Genomic DNA, 19,468 nt, shown 5'->3' with positions numbered 1-19,468 from the left:
TTGATACGGCCTTAATACGGTAACTTAGAAAACTTATTATGGCCGTATTACCGACCGTAGTCAACTTTACAAGATCTTAGTACGGTTTTCATTCAAGACTTATACGGTGCCGTACTACGGTCGTACCAAGTTTTCCAAGTATGGGTAACCTGATTAAGAATCTGATTTCAATCAATTAATCTAAACTTTGTATGCACGGCAATAACTCACCCAAAACTTTGGAAACAGCCAGACAACAGGTAAAATTTGTTCGTATCGTAGATATTAGAAGTGATAATTTTATTTAAAAAATAATGAAAGTTTAATTCAACAAGTATTTGCTAAAATTTTCTTAGACAGATGTTCTCTTAACAGCCTGTTATGTTATTTGGATTCTGAACTTGACGTTTCAAGAAGTTATATGTCCAATTAAAATTTAACAAAGTTTGCTGTTTTTTGGAATAGTTGTTAATATGAATTGTTTCAATACTAAATTTGCTATTGTGAAACATTCGGACCCTGTTTGAAACTATGTGAGCAAATAACATATGGAAAAAGCCCAGTTGATTAAATGATTCTGGAGGTAATGTGAGTTGAAGATGAGAAAGAAACTGAACAAAAGCTACATCCTTTCAACTCTTATAGTGAATCTATGTCAGTTTCCACAAACTAATCTGACATGTAGAGACATTGGAGAACTGTTGAAGAGTACTTGAATATAAATTTCACAGATGCTCGAAAAGAAAGAAGAAAGAAACAATGGGCATAATGATTTTTCATTCTTCAATCAGACAAGTTTGTCAGGAGTTCATAATGTTACAATTGTTCATGAAGAAACGAGAAAGTATTCAATTTGTAACCTTCTAAATAAAACTTGAAAATTTATTTTTGTTAATAGTATAAGGAGGAGGTTTTGTAGAACTACCACTAATAATTTGAATCTGAAACTATAAATCAGCAAATTGCTAAAGGATGTGATAACTTCACTGTATGATTACTTCACTGTTCAGTTTGATTACTTCCTCCTTTCTTGTCATCACCTTGTTCTGCTCTCAACATGAGATTGAATCTGAGTATTTCTTCGGTAGAATTGAGCTTCAAGTCTTGTTTACAGAACTGGAGAAATGATGACGGACATTCCTGCTTCAGTCGACCGAGTTCTTCGATCAAATCCTTGTTTGTGAAACTGTTCATCTTCAACTTGAGAGACTCATCAATTGTGAATCCCACACTCTCCCACCTCCCACAGTCACCAATGATTCTAGATCTTTGATTCTGCAGCACCTTATCAAATCTCCCAACAAAAACGCTTTTTGTGACATTTTTCTTGTAGAAGAATTAGTAGGCATGTCACCAAGACTTTTGCAAAATTAATATAAAAAATTAGTGAGAACGTTTAAAAAATTATAGCACAACCCTACCCTAGTGGAGACCAAAAAGTCCCTTTGCAAGATTTGCAGGATTGCTGGAGAAGAAAGCTATTTTGTAAGGTATTGGAAGACGACAATTTGCAATTAAGGTTCTCTTGTAAGATCTTATAAGATGATATGTTTTGTTGCAAAATCATCATATAAGTAGTACCTAATTGTTTTAGCACTCAAACTTTCGACTACATCCTGCTTCCAACTAATTCAATTTTTAGTGTCTGGTTATCTTTTTAATGAATTGTCCTTCCATATTCGAAAACTCTTCAGAACACAAATAGTGATTAGCCCCTCATCTGCTCATTTTTAATTTACAGTTTGCATAATTGCACAAACAAGTTTCATCTTGACAAAAACTGCATTATTTTAGAGCAGAATTATGCAAGATGAGGTGCATGAGGTTAATAAATTTTGAAAGATATAGTTTTTTGCCAGAAAATGTGCTTTGTTTTTTTCTGTCATTCTTAGAGAGCGTTTTTTATTAATCACCTGTTATTAAGACAGTAAAGCATTGTCTGCTAATCTAGGACGAACGATTGGTGCATAATTTATGCCAAGGCAGTTGACTAGCTGGTGGAAACAAACTGAATAGTTTTTCTGCGTATCTTGGCGCATTTCAAAAGCTGAATGAACGCGTGCCCTATTTTCAGTTTACGTTGAAGAGAAATTTTTATCGAAATAACTTTGAGGGCTTTGCAGTTGGATAAGTTGCATAAAAGTCGTTTATGATAAATACATGCAAACATCCTGGTGATAGTAAATTATTCAGTGCCAGTGGCAGTGTCACCGTTCGTAGGCAAATAAGCAAAATTTTTTACTCCATTTCTAAGTTCTGAAAATTGCTTTTCTGAACTGCTGCTAACAGTTCTTCTGATATAATTCTCAATCAATTTTGTTGGTGGTGCTTTCGATGAACTGTCTCGCTTTGCCTTAGAAGACGTTATCAGATCTGAAACGACTCAATTCTTAAGGACAAAATGTTGTCGGGTGAACAATTTGAGAACCTCAATTTATGTCCTGAAATATTGGGCCAGCTGATCTTCTTTTTATTGTGCACCCAATAAGACCCAATAAGCTATTGTGCACCCAATAAGACCCAATAAGCAGGCGTATCATAATAAGCAACCATTACGTGAAAAATGTCTGAAAAAGCAAATTTCTATCTTGCGTTTTATGGAAAAAAAACCATTTTGAGTGCATATCAAAACCAAAAGTTGTCTTCCTAATCCGCAATTAGTATCAGGGAAGCATTTTTGAAACTGATCACCAATAAAGCTTCCTTTCATTCCGGTACTTATGTACTGTATGCATGGGAAAACGGTTAATTGCACAAATTTGAACTAATGTGGCTTAGTGTCACTCGTTTCCACACAGTGAAACACAAGTTATTTTCAGTCCACGAAAGAGGAATACATTCGATGAGGGATCTTAATTTATAAAAAGTATTCGGCATTCCTATTAAAACAGAAAAAGGTCGTTTCTCTTCACCTTAAATGCTTTTTTATTTCTGGTTTCTCCTAGATGCTCTATTTTATTTTCTGTTAACTACACCTTAATCAGTTCAAGCAAGTTTGCTTAAACTTTTTTAATGTGTAATCTTAAAATTTGAGCCATAAAAAAGGCCGAAAAAATCGAGTATGTATACTTGATTTTTTAAAATATTTTCCACCTAATGAGTGCCCTGATGATATTATTTAAGATTTTTACGGAAAAGTTTCCAGAATCACTGGGGTTGCGATGCGGGAGTAATAAGTGTCTTCTTTTGTTGCATCTTTTGACCCTCAAAAGCTGAAATTTTTGAAACAATGGAGGCTACGTGCTCGTCAAATTTTTTCCCATTTCCATCCATCATATCGTAGTACAACTCTGCGCCCTGCAGTAGACCGAGCCATCCAGAGTGTTTGTAGTTGTGCTGGAATTTGGCAAAGATCATGTTCTTCTTGAGACTTCCCGCATATCCGGCTTCTTTATTGCAGGCGTAGCTGTTGAAATACTCCTCTGAGGTACAACAAATGACCACGTGAGCATTCTCAACTCCTTCCGCCATTCGTTGGAAAGTGTCTCCTTCCATTTTTTCCACATCTATCCACACTCTCTTGCCAGCTTCCTTGAGAGCATTTGCCAGGCGATGGACCTGGTCTTTCTGACTCCAGCAGTAACTTATCATGACATGGGTTTCACTCGTAGGCTCTTCTATTCGTCCATTAAGAGCTGTCTTTATGCTGTTGACCAGTTGTATAATCACTGGGTTCTGGTGTTTCGCCAGAGCACTGACCCTGAACAACATAGCCGGGCATTTCCGGATGGCATCCTGTTGATTGAAAGCGAGAGTCCACAGTACTTCCAGAGCCTTGATCAAGCATGGCTGCGGAGGTGCACCTTGAATTAGATGCCAACATGGACGCAGTACATTGTTTAGGATTAATTCCTTTGCATACTTTTCACTAGTAGCCAGGTAGCTGAGTGATTCCAGCAATGCGACCATTCCATTCTCGTACAATCCCTCCCTGATATAGCCATTGCATTTCCTCATCAGAGAGGGTATAAGATTTGCGCTTTTGAAGCCAATCTTATCCAGTGATTGGCGATCCTTCCCAATTGTACAGGCAGAGAGAACGGTCATCACCTTTACTTCAAAGCCTGATCTTCCCCCACTAAATTTATCCAGAGTCACGTTTAAATGATGTTCGATTGGTAAGTCAGTCAAGTATTTCTCAGCATTTTTAGATTGAAGAATTAGTAGATTGAGGATGTCAATAGTTTTTTCATAAGTCCGCTTAATGTTCTCGTAATCAGTTACATCTCGTCCCTGTCTGTCCAGTAACTCTATCAGTTGGCCACAAAAGTTACCTTTGAGTAACAACTCTGCGAAATTGCTGCGCACAGCGAATCCGTATACACTAACCAATTTCTCAATATGATCGATTTTCTGTGCATCCGGGACCTCCCGGAAGAACCTGCCAGTTAACAACTCATGAATTCCATTCTCCACTAAAATTTCCACTGATGAAATGCCTCTTATATTAAGCACTGCATTCCACAGGTCTTTCAAAGCAGAATCCAAATCAGAGGTGGTGCCACATTTCAGACACAATTTTCTCACCTCTTCCACGTATGGCTTGAAGGCTTTTCTTCTCTCTTCTGCTACATTGGGATCATTCAAATACTCTAAGGCCTCGGGCATATTAAACCTCACATCAGCTTCTTCCACCTTCACTACTTTGTGCTTTGTCTCTTTCTCCCAATCATTGAAAGAAAAGCAAAGGTCTCGCGCCTTTTCCTTAATTCGCTCCTTCTCGTGGCTTTCAAGTTTCCTCAAAAGCGGGTGAATGAAACAGTCAATAAGGACCAGGTTTTTCGGAAAGAAGGTGAGACACCAGATTGCATCCAGTGCATATTCAATCACTTGGTCATCTTCACTCTCTCTCAGGCAGTCAATCAACACATGTTTAGTTTGTGTGAGAAGGAGAGGATGGTTCTTTGCATCGACCGAGTACTTGCAAATGTAAGACAAGTAGTCGACCAGCTTTATCTCTGGCGCGTCCAGTAAACTTATCCTTTCAGTATGGTACTTGAATGCGTGTATCATCAGGTTAAGATAAGCTGCTATTTTGGCCACTGTATCCGCATCATTTTTACCCTGCTTCAGTAATATTTTACCGTCATCGACAAAAGTTACAATCATCAGTGCTTCTTCATATTCGTCTATGTTCTCGATGGAATGGTATCTTAACCCTTGTGTCACGCTCAACCCAAGCATCAGAATATTGTGCTTCTCGATTGTAAGTTTTTTGGCCTTCTCACAGTTATCCTTTACAGCTTCGTGAATGGGCAGCTGGGACACTGGTCTCATCAGGACATCGAACATGTTGAATAAATACGTCCCTTGCAGGCGATATAAAACTTGCTGAGACATATCTACAGTCACCGGGTCGAACGCATGGATGGGTGCATAGTCTGACTCAAGCCTATCAAAGCACATCTTCATGAAATTGATTCTTTTCATGGTCTGTCCCCACACAATTGACTCTCCCAATACTCCAAATATTACAGACAGATTAAGGCATTCGAAAAACCATCTATGAAATGTGTACTTAAGGTCTCCTGCCTCTTCCTCTTTTTTGAAAATCGAATGCACGAGGTCTCCTATTTCTGCCAATCTGTTGCTGGCTACGAATTCGGCAACGTCAAACAAAGTGATCTTCACCTAAAATTAAACGAAATGGAGAATAAAATCTACTTTCTATGCGGAGCTGATTTATGTGCTACTGACTACAGCTCTCCCGGGACAGATAACATGGCAGATTTTTGAGGCACTATGATGTTCTTTCTCAACTTCGTTTGGAGACAAAGCAGTGCTAAAAGTATCCAATTTTTTTAAAAAAAAAATGAAACATGTAAATTCAACTAATCACTTGGTTAAAGTTAAATGTTAGGAAAATCATAAATCAAATTCAATTATTATTATTTTTTCATTCATAACAAACTAAGGTTCGGTTTTCTTAAAACAAATTAAAAAAAAAGATTTTGGAATCTTGTTACCCTTCTATCTATTGGAACTTGTTCGTGTCTTTAAGCATTTGTGCTACGCCTTTTTGTTTCAATTTGCATTCTTCGTTGTTTCTTTTCCAATTGATATTGGAAGTGTCTTTTATTTTCGAATACACTTACGAACAGTTGAACAATGACTTCATTTTGATTTTTATTTTGGCTCTGAGAAAAGGTTATGGTTCGTTTTTTTTACAATAATTTGCACATTTTCCAAAAATAATAATGAATTGTTTTTTAGAGTGGTTTTTTAATTGTTGAAGTAGATTGAAAAACACATTTATCAACACTCTTATTATTTGGAGTTCTGCTGGAAAAATTATAGTCTCTAGAATTTGATCTCTGGCAGTACTGTATTTGGTTTTCAGAAAGCAAACATTTATGCACCAGTTAATCTGTTTGTTAACTCTGCCGATAGAGTAAGGTGGTATATTTTGGAAAATTGAACTAAAATTTATTGTGCTTAAAAACTTTTGCGTAATTTTTATCGACTTTGGTGGTGACAAAAAATTTTGGTTTTGTTTTCTGTTGCTGTTTGCAGCGTTCCACTTAGTGATAAACCGTGAGATACCATTTCGCTTTTTTCCCTTATTTTTTTTTTTGGGGGGGGGGAGGCATCGCAACTCCAATCATTCAAGCTCAGTCAATTTTTTCGGATTTCTGCTGAACGGTTTGGTTCTGCTGCTTCTTAAAACACGTGTTGTGAGCTCTTGTGTGCAGATTCATAGCAAAAGTTTTTTGTCAGATTGATTTATAGTTTCCTCGTCAAATTCCTTTTTTTATTTGCCTATTTTTATTGTCACCAGTTGTCGTAAAAACTAACAATATTATTGCATGAATAGCGCGCATTAAAATTGCCCCTTGCGCGAACATTCACTCTCTTTGATATCTGTCCTATGCTACATATGTCTCTCGGCTTAGACAAGTTGGTAGAAAAAAACGTTACCAGATGGTAGCTATTGACGCAACTCAACGACGAGCAATGTGGTGTTGTTAAAAGAAGCCATCCATTCGAAAACGAACAAGGAGACTCGGTACTGACCGTTCGTCTGTATCAAGTATCACAATTGACAAGTATCATAAATCAACATTTAAGAACGAATCATGGCTTTAGAGTCATTAAAAGACCAATCGAAACACAAATCCTGAAAAAATGCAGGCTTCACAGAAAAAGTGATCGCACAACTCATTAAAATTACTAAAAATCAAGTTGAAAAAAGAAAAACAAGATCAAAAAGGTAAAGCTGAATAATTCGTCAATTTTTTCGAAATTTATTAAATTAGAATTATTGTGATAAACCTAATTGTTGTGATAAGCTCATTAAATAGTCTCCAATTGCACACGTATTTAATTTGTTTAATTTTGTTGCAGCTCTGCTCTGAATTTATTGTTTGAAGATTAGAGGCCGGATTTGGATTGGGTAGCCCCATTTACCGGGGATTTTAGATTCCGGCGGAGGGTATTTTAATTCAATATACGATTACTAGAATACCGGTGAACTTGCAACATCTTCGTAGCGGCTGATTATCTTGGACAGATTTTAAGTTTACGTTGAGAATCACTGGTAGCAATGATTTCTTTATTTTTGGCTTTTGTTTGTTTTTGTGCCGCTGGTAGCAGTGGTGCAGTCGTCGATTTTTGCTTAAGCGTGGTGCCGTTTGTAGCAGTGTCCGCCAATTTTAAGTTCTTGACCTATGGGTCGACAAGCTAAGAGAGCGGACTATTCAGGCAATATTGAGATTTTTGAGAAATGGATAACCTGCCTGACCGAAAGTTGTCCCGTTCAAACTTGTGTATCATCGAGCTTTGATTTTTCTCAAAATTTTCTCTGCGAACGAATTTTGCGCTGCAAATGACGAAATTAAGATCAAGAAAAATTATTCTGCGGCTGTAACGAACTCAATTACAAACAAACAGCAGACTCGTGCAACACTTTTTGCCGAGTTCCAACAGGAACAAACACGTAAGGACGCCAAAAAACTGAATTTGGTAGTCAAAGGAACCCAGCAATCTCCCTCTAAACCTGACGCTGATCTTCTTCAAGAGTTTGCTAAGAAACTCAATATTACAATCAGCGCCAATGATGATGAGTGCAAACCAATAGGAAAGTCAAATACTTCTACAGGTTGTCAGCTTCTCCTCCTAAGATTTAAGGAATAACTGAAACGAAAAGAGTTTCTGCACAAATCTGGAAAGCTCCGCGATTGTCCAGACTTGTCTAATGTATATATATTTCGACCTCACGAGAGCTGAACGCATTCAACAATATAGCCTTCGAGTAGAAAAACGAAGACAAGAGAGCGAAAAACCTGGAACGGCTTACAAAATTCGATGGGGTCGCGTGTGCGTCATTTTGTAACCATTTCTCTATTTGTTCTCCTTCAATTATCTGCCTTACTGAGACGCGGCTTGATAACTCAAAAACTGATACGGTTATTTTCTATGGCCATTCTAACACGGTAACTTTGCGATCAGATCCGTATGAGAGGTTGTCATGGAGGCATTTTGATTGCCGTAGAAAACAAATTTCTTAGCTCAACTCAGATCAGATTTTCCTCAAGGTCGAAATTTGATTTTACAGTTGTAAAGGAAAGCCCTCACGTTTTCGTTGGCATACTTCTGTTTTATCTCCCTCCACTTGGTTTATGTTATTACGTCAATCCCAACACTGTTGAAAATCGACTTCAAACTATTTTCCGAGACATGGAAAATCAACTTGAATCAGAAAGTAAAGCCTCAATTCAGTGGCTTGTTCTAGGTGACTTCAATACTCCGAATGTCGACTGGAGCTCTGTGTCTTCCTCAAAATCCGAAGAGCAAAATTGTCTTGATTTTTCTACTGAATGTTAATTCGTTACACAAATCATAGATCAGCCCACACATAAAGGTGGCAACATTTTAGATATAGTGTTCTGTTCTCATCCTGAAAATTGGGATTTCTCGATTAGGCAATCATCCTATTCAGATCACTATTCAGTCATTTTGTCTTACGAGGCTTTCATTACTCATGACAATTCCTCAACTGTTTTTTCCATGCTTTCGTTTGATGCCGAGAAGTTTGCTCAAAGCATGCCAGTAACAAAATTGCTAGCTAATGATTGTCAAAGTTCACGTCCCAATTTTATCTCGTTATGCTACAAGTTGTTAGATACTGCTCTTGACAAGTGTATCTCTAAAAAGCGCAGAAAGCGTGTTAATACTCCATTCTTCTATTGTTCGCCAATCATGCATTGCTTGAACAAATTATGTACCGCCAAGTGGGGCCGCAAGCAAAACGCTGCAACCCTTGAAAAAGAGTTACAGATTTTTATTAATATGGATAAGCAAGTTTTTCTCAACATGATAAACATTCACGACAAACGAAGCATTTGGTCTGCTGAAAAAATTGAATGGTAGAAACACGTTTCCTAGCAAAGTTTTTTATAAAAGAAGAATGGCGTCCAGTGATCTCGATAAAGCAAACCTATTCAATCAATTCTTTTATTCTGTCTGTCAGATTTTCTGCGTATTTTCAATTTTTATAACAGAATAAAGCTCTCGGAGGTCAGGTTTAGCATATTTGATATTCACGGGCACCTTTCACAAGTGCCTGATAGTTCGATAGCGGCCTGCGATGGTCTGACTCAATTTATTTATAAAAAAGCAGCGGGTTCTTTAGCGCCCATTTGCTAACTCATTTTTACTGACGTTATAAATATTTACAAATGGCCTGAAAACTGGAAATGTGTTTTCATAACACCTTTTTTAAAGAAAGGATCAAGAGCTGGCGTTGAAAATTGCAGATCCATCTCTGTTCTTCCAAGAGTATTGTTAATTATGGAAAAGTTTCTTTTTATGTACATTTACGACAATGTTAAAAATGGTCTGATTATTAGACAACATGGGTTTCGCTTCAAACTTTCAATGGTAACTCAGCTTTTAATCTTTTTGCAAGAATTGTATCTAAACTTTGATGAATGTGTAGAGCAAGTTGTCGTTTAGCTCGACTTCTGTAAAGCGTTTGATTCAGTCCATCACTCTTATTTGCTCGTGAAGCTGGCAATTTTCGGTTTTGACGAGAACTTTGTGGTCCTTACTTCTTTTATTTTGAAGATGGGAAACAAAGAGTTAAATTGGTAGCTTTTTATCGGATTGCTTACCTGTCTCTAGTGGTGTGCCGCAAGGGCAAAATTCTTTTGCGTGATGTCGTTTTTGCTTTGAGGTCAATTGCGTGATTTATCTCACTCCAAAAAAGTGACTTCTGAACTCACATATGGAAATACAAATTTGAAACTTAAACTTTTATGAAGATTTGATAGTGAAAGATCAATAGTGTTCATCTAAGTTTTGCCAAAAAAATATATGCCCTAACTATATGCCCTTATTTATTTCGAATATCAATTTTGAAGACACTCTTTTGGGGTTTTTTCCTTTTAGACGTATGTATCAGAAAATTGACCGTCCGAATCTAACCCAAAAAGTCTAGTGGTCTATTAAAGGAGTGATGGCCGATATGTCTATCTCAATTCTTTAGTTGTTTCAATTCATGGATGAGCAAGAGCGTCTATCGCTGCTATTTTCCGGCAATTTACAAGCGATGTTCTTTTCTTTTGTTTTTTCCCGCACACATTGAAAATATTTTCTCTGTTCCACTGAATTTGAGGAATAAATCTTATTTAAAAAAATACAAACATATCTGAGAAACATACCGCTTAAAATGAGAATTTCAAACGATGTGAGAAAAATTGAGCAATAAAAACTGTGAATTGAACACAAGCTGGCTTTCAAGGAACTTAATTGAATACAACTTTTGGACCTCGTGTTTAACCAATTAATACTGTTTTTAAACATTTGAAATCATTTACAAAATTATTTTTTTCACTTCCGAGAATTTTCAAAAAAAAGAACCGCACAATTTTGTTCTATGAAAAAATGAACGCAAAATTACGGATGAGGTACCCACTAAGTAATAGAAAAAAGTGTTCAAGTCACAAAACGACTGGTTAAAACACCAAACCTGCAGAAAAATTGCAGCTGTACAAGAAAGTGATCAGACAATCATCAAAGACCTTAGATTTCGAGCTGAAAAAAGTCCGAGATAATAAGGTAAACCTAAAAATTCCGTTGACCATTTTCTGGAAACAAATAAATTTTAACTAATTCTTGAGAACCAAAAGTGATCATATATCATATAAACGTATAACAGATAATCATAATTGCATTATTTTTCTACGCAGCAAAATTTCACGAAAACATACGCAAAACATTTTTGGTTGCTAATGTGAGCGCAAGAAACAAATAATGTAACAAATTAGGATTCAAAATAATTACTTTTTAGTTTCCGCGAAAACTGAAAATGTTACAAAAAATATTCCCATTTGTTTTTAAAATTGAAATCTCCTATGATTAAAAAGATCAGAAATCGTCTTCTACAGAGCTGAGAAGATTTTTGTTTTGAAGGTTTTTGCTGGCTTTGAGTCACTTGGTAAACGGTCTTTGAAACTAATTTGGGAATAAAATGGAAGTGGAAGAATGTTTGAGGAAAATTTGGTGGGAATTATAGCAATATCCTCTATTTTTGAAAATACAAACTTATGAACCAACAAAACTGCCGATCTTTTTTCTTCCCAACACATTAAGAGAAAAGTTTTTTTGCACAGAGGAATTTGGGGAACAAACTAATACGTTAAAAGATTACCACTAAATCAGTCAACCAATCTGCAAAAATGTGGTTGTTTGAGCGATTTGAAAATTTTCATACCGCTAAAATTGTAAAATAAACACAATCAGTGCCCTTGCTCGCGGAAGAGTTAAAATACTTTTCGTTGCCGCTACTCCAGAAACTCAGCGGAACCGTTCGTGCTCTTCAGTTTGAAGCCAGTCCGGTTCTTCACTGAATCAGACTGACTAATAATCTCCTAGAAACGACCAGTCGCTCAGACGTTTAAATGACTATAACTCTAACTTTTTCGACCGATTCTAAGAATATCTCTGGCGATTGAACTATGTTAGGTCTCGCACTGAAGTTTGTAAGGCTTCAATCAAAGGCCGGTGCTTTTGCAGAAGCACTTAATGTTTAGCAAAACTTAAGGCAAAAAACTAAAAATGATGAAGAATCAAATTTGAGTCTAATCTGAGAGCCTACTGTTCTCTGTAATAGTTTCTAATGGTTCTATATTTTTTATGTTTGCATCATTCAGACGATTTGTTTAAGCAAATAATCAGTTCAAATCTTTGATAAATGTTCCATAAAATCAATGTTACTACTTTCTCATTGGTTAATCGAATAAATAGTTGTGATTTAAGACATTATTTAAATGTAAATGACAAGTTACAGCACTAATTGCTTTTATTGACGTAAGCAAAGCTGATACATCTGGAGCACTGGATGCCTTCAATATGCGGCCGTTGAACATGAACATTTATTAAAAGTTGCCTTAAACAATTTTTGAGGAAGTTTAACATTCGAATGACAAAACATGGATTTTTTTGCGCCACAAGTGATCTTGATGCATTGGCGTTTGTTTGGTCCTAGTATAGCTTAGGGTAAACTTCAACCTGGTATTAGAATTTTTGGTCGTTCAGGAAATTTCTTGCCAAATTGATGGAGGCACCAGTCTTTGTTCGGAATTTTTAAAATCTTTTAGTTTTGTTGTTTTTGGGGTTCTTACAATTTCTAGTTTTTCTTGGTGTTAAGAGTTATTTCTTGTTTTCTGGTGGCTCTTTCTGTAGTTGAAAAGTGGCGCCCAAAACGCAGGCCCTGTTTTTGGAAACACTTCCATAGAGTAGTTGCTCCAAAGTCACTACCTGTTTATTGAATTCGCCAGGAACCATTTTGATTGTACCACACGCCGAAGATACCAGCGAAAACTTGAAGAATACGCCAATTTTGTGTTCGCTTGAGACTACTGGAGGGTTAAACTTCCAGACCATTTTCTTCTGTGCTATTTAAGTTTCGAACTTAACTTTGTATCGTTCGTCCATGGCTATTTTCAGCTCGTTAGCTGTTCTGACAAAAGTAGGTCAATTGTTGCTGATGATGGTGTTTGTGTAGCCCTCCCTTTTAGTAAATATCGATAATGCAGCCTGACAAGACCTGGTGTCTAATGACGGAGCCACTTCGAATTGTAATGCTCTGGGTATTTGACGAGTAAAAAGACAACAGCATGACTCCATTGAACGTCGTAAGAACTTTAATTCAAACGGTGCAAGGTAACCTATCTCTCTTTGGGTAAATTGGATCAAATGCTCACCACATCGCTCTCGCGGTAAGTCTGCTATCGGAGAACGAACTGGCTTGACGCTTCTATGTCGGCAATTAACAAATTTTGACTTGATTTTTCTGAACGCCTTTCCGTATTCGATTATCCATTTTCTTGTTAGAGCAGCTTTCTTACGTATTTTGTGATGTCTTGTAGGTTATCCCGATGTGCTCTCTCCAGCAAAAGTAGTAGAATTGGACGCTTTGCTGTTAGTATTATTGCATGCTTCGTGTTTTTATCGAAGTTTGAGTGTTTCACTCAACCTTTCACTCAAATGGCCCATCCTCTTCTATAAACGAAGAAAAATTTCTATAGTCTTCAAGATTTTGAAAGATTTTTCTGCAAAGTTTCGGCTTTGAAACATTTGAGAGCCTCTGTTAGAACAAATCGTGACAGTATTTGTTTGACTCCATGAAACTCGCCCGCTCTGAGAGGTCCGTTTTACAATGTTTTGAACCGCAAGTACTAAGCGAGGATGTTTATAATTCCGTTGAAGTTGCTATATCGTCTCCACTCAATTAGTTGTCCCTTTTTTTCTATTGCTTCATAAATAATAGCATGATGCTCAGCTTGAATATTGCACATGTTCGACCACCACTTCGACCAACTTTCTTCATCTTTCAGGAGCCATGCCGTCCCATTCAGTCACACTGATTTTCTAAGTATTATATCAGACATTTACTTGTGCTAATACCTGCAGGGTTTTCCATGCCTTGTCTCCATTTAACATGTCTCCATTGATCCTTTTGTCTGCTAAAATTCCAGGAATTCTGCAATTCTGTTGGGAACAAATACTTTTTGTCTTTGTGTAATGAAAATCAAATTCTTGTCTCTTTGTAGCTACTGCAACACTGTAGCTGATTCTGTTCAAATATTTTGTCATTTTTCCTATCATTCTCTCTCAGTATCTTCTTCCTGAGAAAAACTCTGCATCTTGTTGACCAAAGAATTAACTTCGGAAATATCGTGTGCCTGATAGGTGCTACACGGCATTTCAATATCAAATAGTTCCGTTTCAACGACGCTTGGCCTTGCGATATGCGTGATTTTACGTTGCTTCTTCTGCGGCATCTGTGAAAATGTGAAATCTCATCAATTTTGTACATCCATTTTTGAAATAATGTCTCTTTATTGAGAGTGTCCTTATCTTTTGCAACTCACAGCACCAATCACTGAAAAGTTTAGTGTTTTCAGACAACAAATGTTTTAACAATGCTTGCTCAATTGTCTTTCAAATGCTTTTAAGCAGTAACTGCATCCGTGAATTGCTGAGCAAACATATCCAAAGCGTGTCGAAAAATTCTGAGACAAAGGATAGATGGACTCACTGAGGTATTTTGCAGAAATTTTTTGCTCAATTCCACGATAGACAAGATTCTCTAACTTCACTTTTTTTTTCATTCCGGGATAGAGGAGATTTGTGTTACAACTTCAAACGTTTTCAGATTTCTCGTTGATTTCTCTTCCTTCATTGACTTGACGTTTTTTTCACTTGTGATAGATTTCGTCAAATCTAATCCACAATAGCTGAGGGCGCGTCAAATTTTCTGGTAGTTTTTATACTGCTTCTTGAGGGTTTCTGACTGACTTGAGTCAGTCGTTCAGATATAGATTTCTCTGCACATTTCTGTTGATTTTTTCGTCGTTGCTTGCGTTCCGTTCACCACTTGACACTAGACATAAGTTGCACCAGCTGGCACGCTTTTCACCAAAACGTGTCGCCGGTACTCTTAAAATTGTATCCTATGATCTGGATCATTTTGCCAGAGAAATTGTGAACTTCGGTTGTCATCGTATATGACAGCCATTTAAAGACACATCACTCGGAAGCAAAAACTAATTCAGATCAGACACTAAACCGGGTCCGGAGCCAATAAGATTTCATTTTTGAGGGCCACACCTTGATGGTTTGCTGCTGCGTTCAAACTTTTCTCACATTCAGCGGCTTGAACGATAATGTTGCTAAAACGTGCAGTTTGTCTTTGTTTTGATTCAATTGTTCGGGGGACTTGAGTTGTCCAATAGCAGTGTAGAAATTGTTCGACAACTTCACGTCATCTTCTGGCTACAGATATCAAACTTTGTATCTTTCACCATTTAAATAAGCTGTCTGCTCTAACGTCTTGGTTACTATCTGTTCCTCAATCGTATGACCGGTGACATTGCATATTGATGACTAAAGTTTTATGTTCCTCCAATTACTTAGCTGACTTGTTATTTGGTCTTCTGTAATGGCAGAGGCTGTTATAGTGAGGGTTGCTGCTTGCTTCGCTGGAAGCGGACCACTTAAGGCCCAGCCAACCTTCGATCTCACTGCCCACGGTGAAATTCTCTTTTCCGACCTCTTGAACTCTAGAGGCTGTTGTATTTCATCGCATTCTTGTTCAAGTATGGCCGGAGTTTCTTTCAGATTAAAACTCCATTTCAGCTAATTCGTCAAATAAGGGTGTCGGTCTTTGAGTTTCTCAAAATTACAATCTGATCACACAAGTCAATTTCTTTTTCATATAAAACTGTACAGTTGTCAACAGTTGAGACTTCTGTTGGGCTGACACAGTTGTCGGCACTCTTCCACTCTGTACATCTTACAATTTCTGAATCCTCTTACTGACAAAGACGCTTCCCACGGGAATCTACAGGTGAAACTTAGAGACAATTGACTGGTTTATAAATGAGATCGGAGAACGAACTGGTTTGACGCTTCTATTTCGGCAATTAACAAATTTTGACTTGGTTCTTCTGAACTCCTTTTCCTATTCGATTATCCATTTTCTTGTTTAGAGCAGCTTCCTGACGTATTTTGTGATATCTTGTAGGTTATCCCGATGTGCTCTCTCCAGCAAAAGTAGTAGAATTGGACGCTTTGCTGCTAGTATTATTGCATGCTTCGTGTTTTTATCGAAGTTTGAGTGCTTCTTTCAACCTTTCACTCAAATGGCCCATCCTCTTCTATAAATGAAGAAAAATTTCTATAGTCTTCAAGATTTCGGAAGATTTTTCTGCATAATTTTGGCATTGAAACATTTGAGAGCCTCTGTTGGAACAAATCGTGACAGTATTTGTTTGACTCCATGAAACTCGCCCGCTCTGAGAGGTCCGTTTTACAAAGTTTTGAACCGCAAGTACTAAGCGAGGATGTTTATAATTCCGTTGAAGTTGCTATATCGTCTCCACTCAAGTAGTTGTCCCTTTTTTTCTATTGCTTCATTAATAAAAGCATGATGCTCAACTTGAACATTGCACATGACACCACCGCTTCGACCAACTTTCGTCATCGTTCAGGAGCCATGCCGTCCCATTCAGTCACACTGATTTTCTAAGTATTATATCGGACCTTTGCCTTGTGCTGATACCTGCAGGGTTTTCCATGCCTTGTCTCCATTTAACACGTCTCCATTGATCCATCTTTTCCAGGAATTTTTTTTTGTAATGAATAACAAATTCTTGTCTCTTTGTAGCTACTGCAACAATGCAGCTGATTCTGTTCAAATATTTGTCATTTTTCCTATCATTCTCTCTCAGTATCTTCTTCCTGAGAAAAACTCTGCATCTTGTTGACCAAAGAATTAACTTCGGAAATATCGTGTGCCTGATAGGTGCTACACGGCATTTCAATATCAAATACTTCCGTTTCAACGACGCTTGGCCTTGCGATATGCGTGCTTTTACGTTGCTTCTTCTGCGGCATCTGTGAAAATGTGAAATCTCATCTATTTTGTACATCCATTTTTGAAATAATGTCTCTTTATTGAGATTGTCCTTATCTTTCGCAACTCACAGCACCAATCACTGAAAAGTTTAGTGTTTTCAGACAACAAATGTTTTAACAATGCTTGCTCAATTGTCTTTCAAATGCTTTTAAGCAGTAACTGCATCCGTGAATTGCTGAGCAAACATATCCAAAGCGTGTCGAAAAATTCTGAGACAAAGGATAGATGGACTCACTGAGGTATTTTGCAGAAATTTTTTGCTCAATTCCACGATAGACAAGATTCTCTAACTTCACTTTTTTTTCATTCCGGGATAGAGGAGATTTGTGTTACAACTTCAAACGTTTTCAGATCTCTCGTTGATTTCTCTTCCGTCATTGACTTGACGTTTTTTTCACTTGTGATAGATTTCGTCAAATCTAATCCACAATAGCTGAGGGCGCGTCAAATTTTCTGGTAGTTTTTATACTGCTTCTTGAGGATTTCGGACTGACTTGAGTCAGTCGTTCAGATATAGATTTCTCTGCACATTTCTGTTGATTTTTTTGTCGTTGCTTGCGTTCCGTTCACCACTTGACCCTAGACATAAGTTGCACCAGCTGGCACGCTTTTCACCATGATCTGGATCCTTTTGCCAGAGAAATTGTGAACTTCAGTTGTCATCGTATGTGACAGCCATTTAAAGACACATCGCTTGTTGTTCTCGGAAGCAAAAACTAATTCAGATCAGACTCTGAACCGGGTCCGGAGCCAATAAGATTTCATTTTTGAGTGCCACATCTTGATGGTTTGCTGCTGCGTTCAAACCTTTTCTCACATTCAGCGGCTTGAACGATAATGTGGCTAAAACGTGCAATTTGTCTTTGTTTTGATTCAATTGTTCGGGGGACTTGAGTTGTCCAATAGCAGTGTAGAAGTTGTTCGACAACTTCACATCATCTTCTCGCTACAGAAATCAAACTTTGTATCTTTCACCATTCAAATAAGCTGTCTGCTCTAACGTCTTGGTTACTATCTGTTCCTCAGTCAAATGACTGTTGACATTGCATATTGATGCCTAAAGTTTTATGTTCCTCCAATTACTTAGCTGACTTGTTATTTAGTCTTCTGTAATGGCAGAGGCTGTTATAGTGAGGGTTGCTGCTTGCTTCGCTGGAAGCGGACCACTTAAGGCCCAGTCAACCTTCGATCTCACTGCCCACGGTGAAATTCTCTTTTCCGACCTCTTGAACTCTAGAGGCTGTTGTATTTCATCGCATTCTTGTTCAAGTATGGCTTGAGTTTCTTTCAGATTAAAACTCCATTTCAGCTAATTCGTCAAATAAGGGTGTCGGTCTTTGAGTTTCTCAAAATTACAATCTGATCACACAAACCAATTTCTTGTTCATATAAAACTGTACAGTTGTCAACAGTTGAGACTTCTGTTGGGCTGACACAGTTGTCGGCACTCTTCCAGTCTGTACATCTTGCGATCTCTGAATCCTGTTACTGACAAAGACGCTTCCCACTGGAATCTACATTGACCGGTTTATAAATGAGATCGGTGGTCCCAAATCACATTTTAATAGCGCAGTTATGCTTATGTCTCTGTTTGTCACCCTGATTTGTTGAGAGTCCTGGTTGTTGGATACTGTGTGCTCCTGCAGTGGTAGCATCTGAGAATTCTTTTGTAAGAGTCTGCTCTGTCAAAATCAAAATTGGGCACGCTGCAAAATGTATTTTTTTTCAGCCCTTGAGTGATGATCAGGTCTTAGGCAAACGAACATAGTCAGAAATTCGTTGATTTAATTTCATTGATTTAAATTTCTGTCAATTCCAGATGGCGGGTTGTTCATCGTCAAATGGACAGTTTAATTTTTTTGGGGGGTTGCTGAATCTTTAGCACCTGAAGCAAAAATTTGCGTTTTTGGCTTGTCGCAGCTTTGATATTTGTTCTGATTGAACTGTGAATTGGTTTGCGCCAACCAGTTTGCGAATTGCAAATTGATTTGCGCTAACTGGTTCGCCAATTGCAAACTGGTTTGCGCTAAGTTGTAGAACTCAGTACTCCTTCTGATCCAAGGTCGGACATGTATCCATGTTGATTTTTTAACCACATTTTTGCTACGTTTGGGTTTTTATCGATGTTGCTGGAAATGTCGTGCTGCATTGCAGTTTTGATGCAATTTTTTATTGGTTGGGTGTTGTCAATGACGTTTAATCAGCCATAATTCTCGCAGAGTTTTTACCAGGCTTGATAGTAAGACATTATGCTGAACTTCATTCCTGATATTGCTGAGGTTGTTTGACTTGTCAGCCGGGTCTTAAATTATCACGTCTTTTGGTATCTTTTAGCTGTTTTTGACGAATTGTAACATCAGAAAGTTTAGAGCGCTCAAGCCACTCCGGCGGATCTCCTGAAAATTCAGTTAACCTAAGTTTTGGCAACCCTCCGAAGCCACTGCTGATTAATGGTTGATATCTTTTTTTGTGAAATTTCTTGGCTCACTTTCGATTTGATTCGACTCTACCATGAAATATTTTGAGAACTTTCCGGAAACGTCGTCCGGGGAATTACATTTTTGG

General features: G+C 37.6%; 1 protein-coding gene across 1 annotated transcript in view; it reads right to left on the bottom strand.

The window, feature by feature from the left end:
• Positions 1 to 856: 856 nt before the first annotated feature.
• The window catches only part of LOC142337815 (uncharacterized), an 85,219-nt gene continuing 66,607 nt past the window's right edge, over positions 857 to 19,468 (bottom strand). Inside the window, exons 5-6 of the mRNA XM_075387345.1 lie at positions 3,131 to 5,610; positions 857 to 1,219 (exon numbers count right to left, since the gene is read on the bottom strand). Of these exons, the coding sequence (XP_075243460.1) occupies positions 979 to 1,219; positions 3,131 to 5,610 (2,721 nt within the window). The 3' untranslated portion in view covers positions 857 to 978. The remainder of the gene's footprint in view (positions 1,220 to 3,130; positions 5,611 to 19,468) is intronic.

Source organism: Convolutriloba macropyga, chromosome 4 (genome assembly GCF_964194025.1).
Source record: "Convolutriloba macropyga chromosome 4, txConMacr16.3, whole genome shotgun sequence".
NCBI classification, from domain to species: Eukaryota; Metazoa; Xenacoelomorpha; order Acoela; family Convolutidae; genus Convolutriloba; species Convolutriloba macropyga.
The sequence above is the reverse complement of the archived record's forward strand: the minus strand, read 5'-3'. Positions and strand labels throughout refer to the sequence as shown.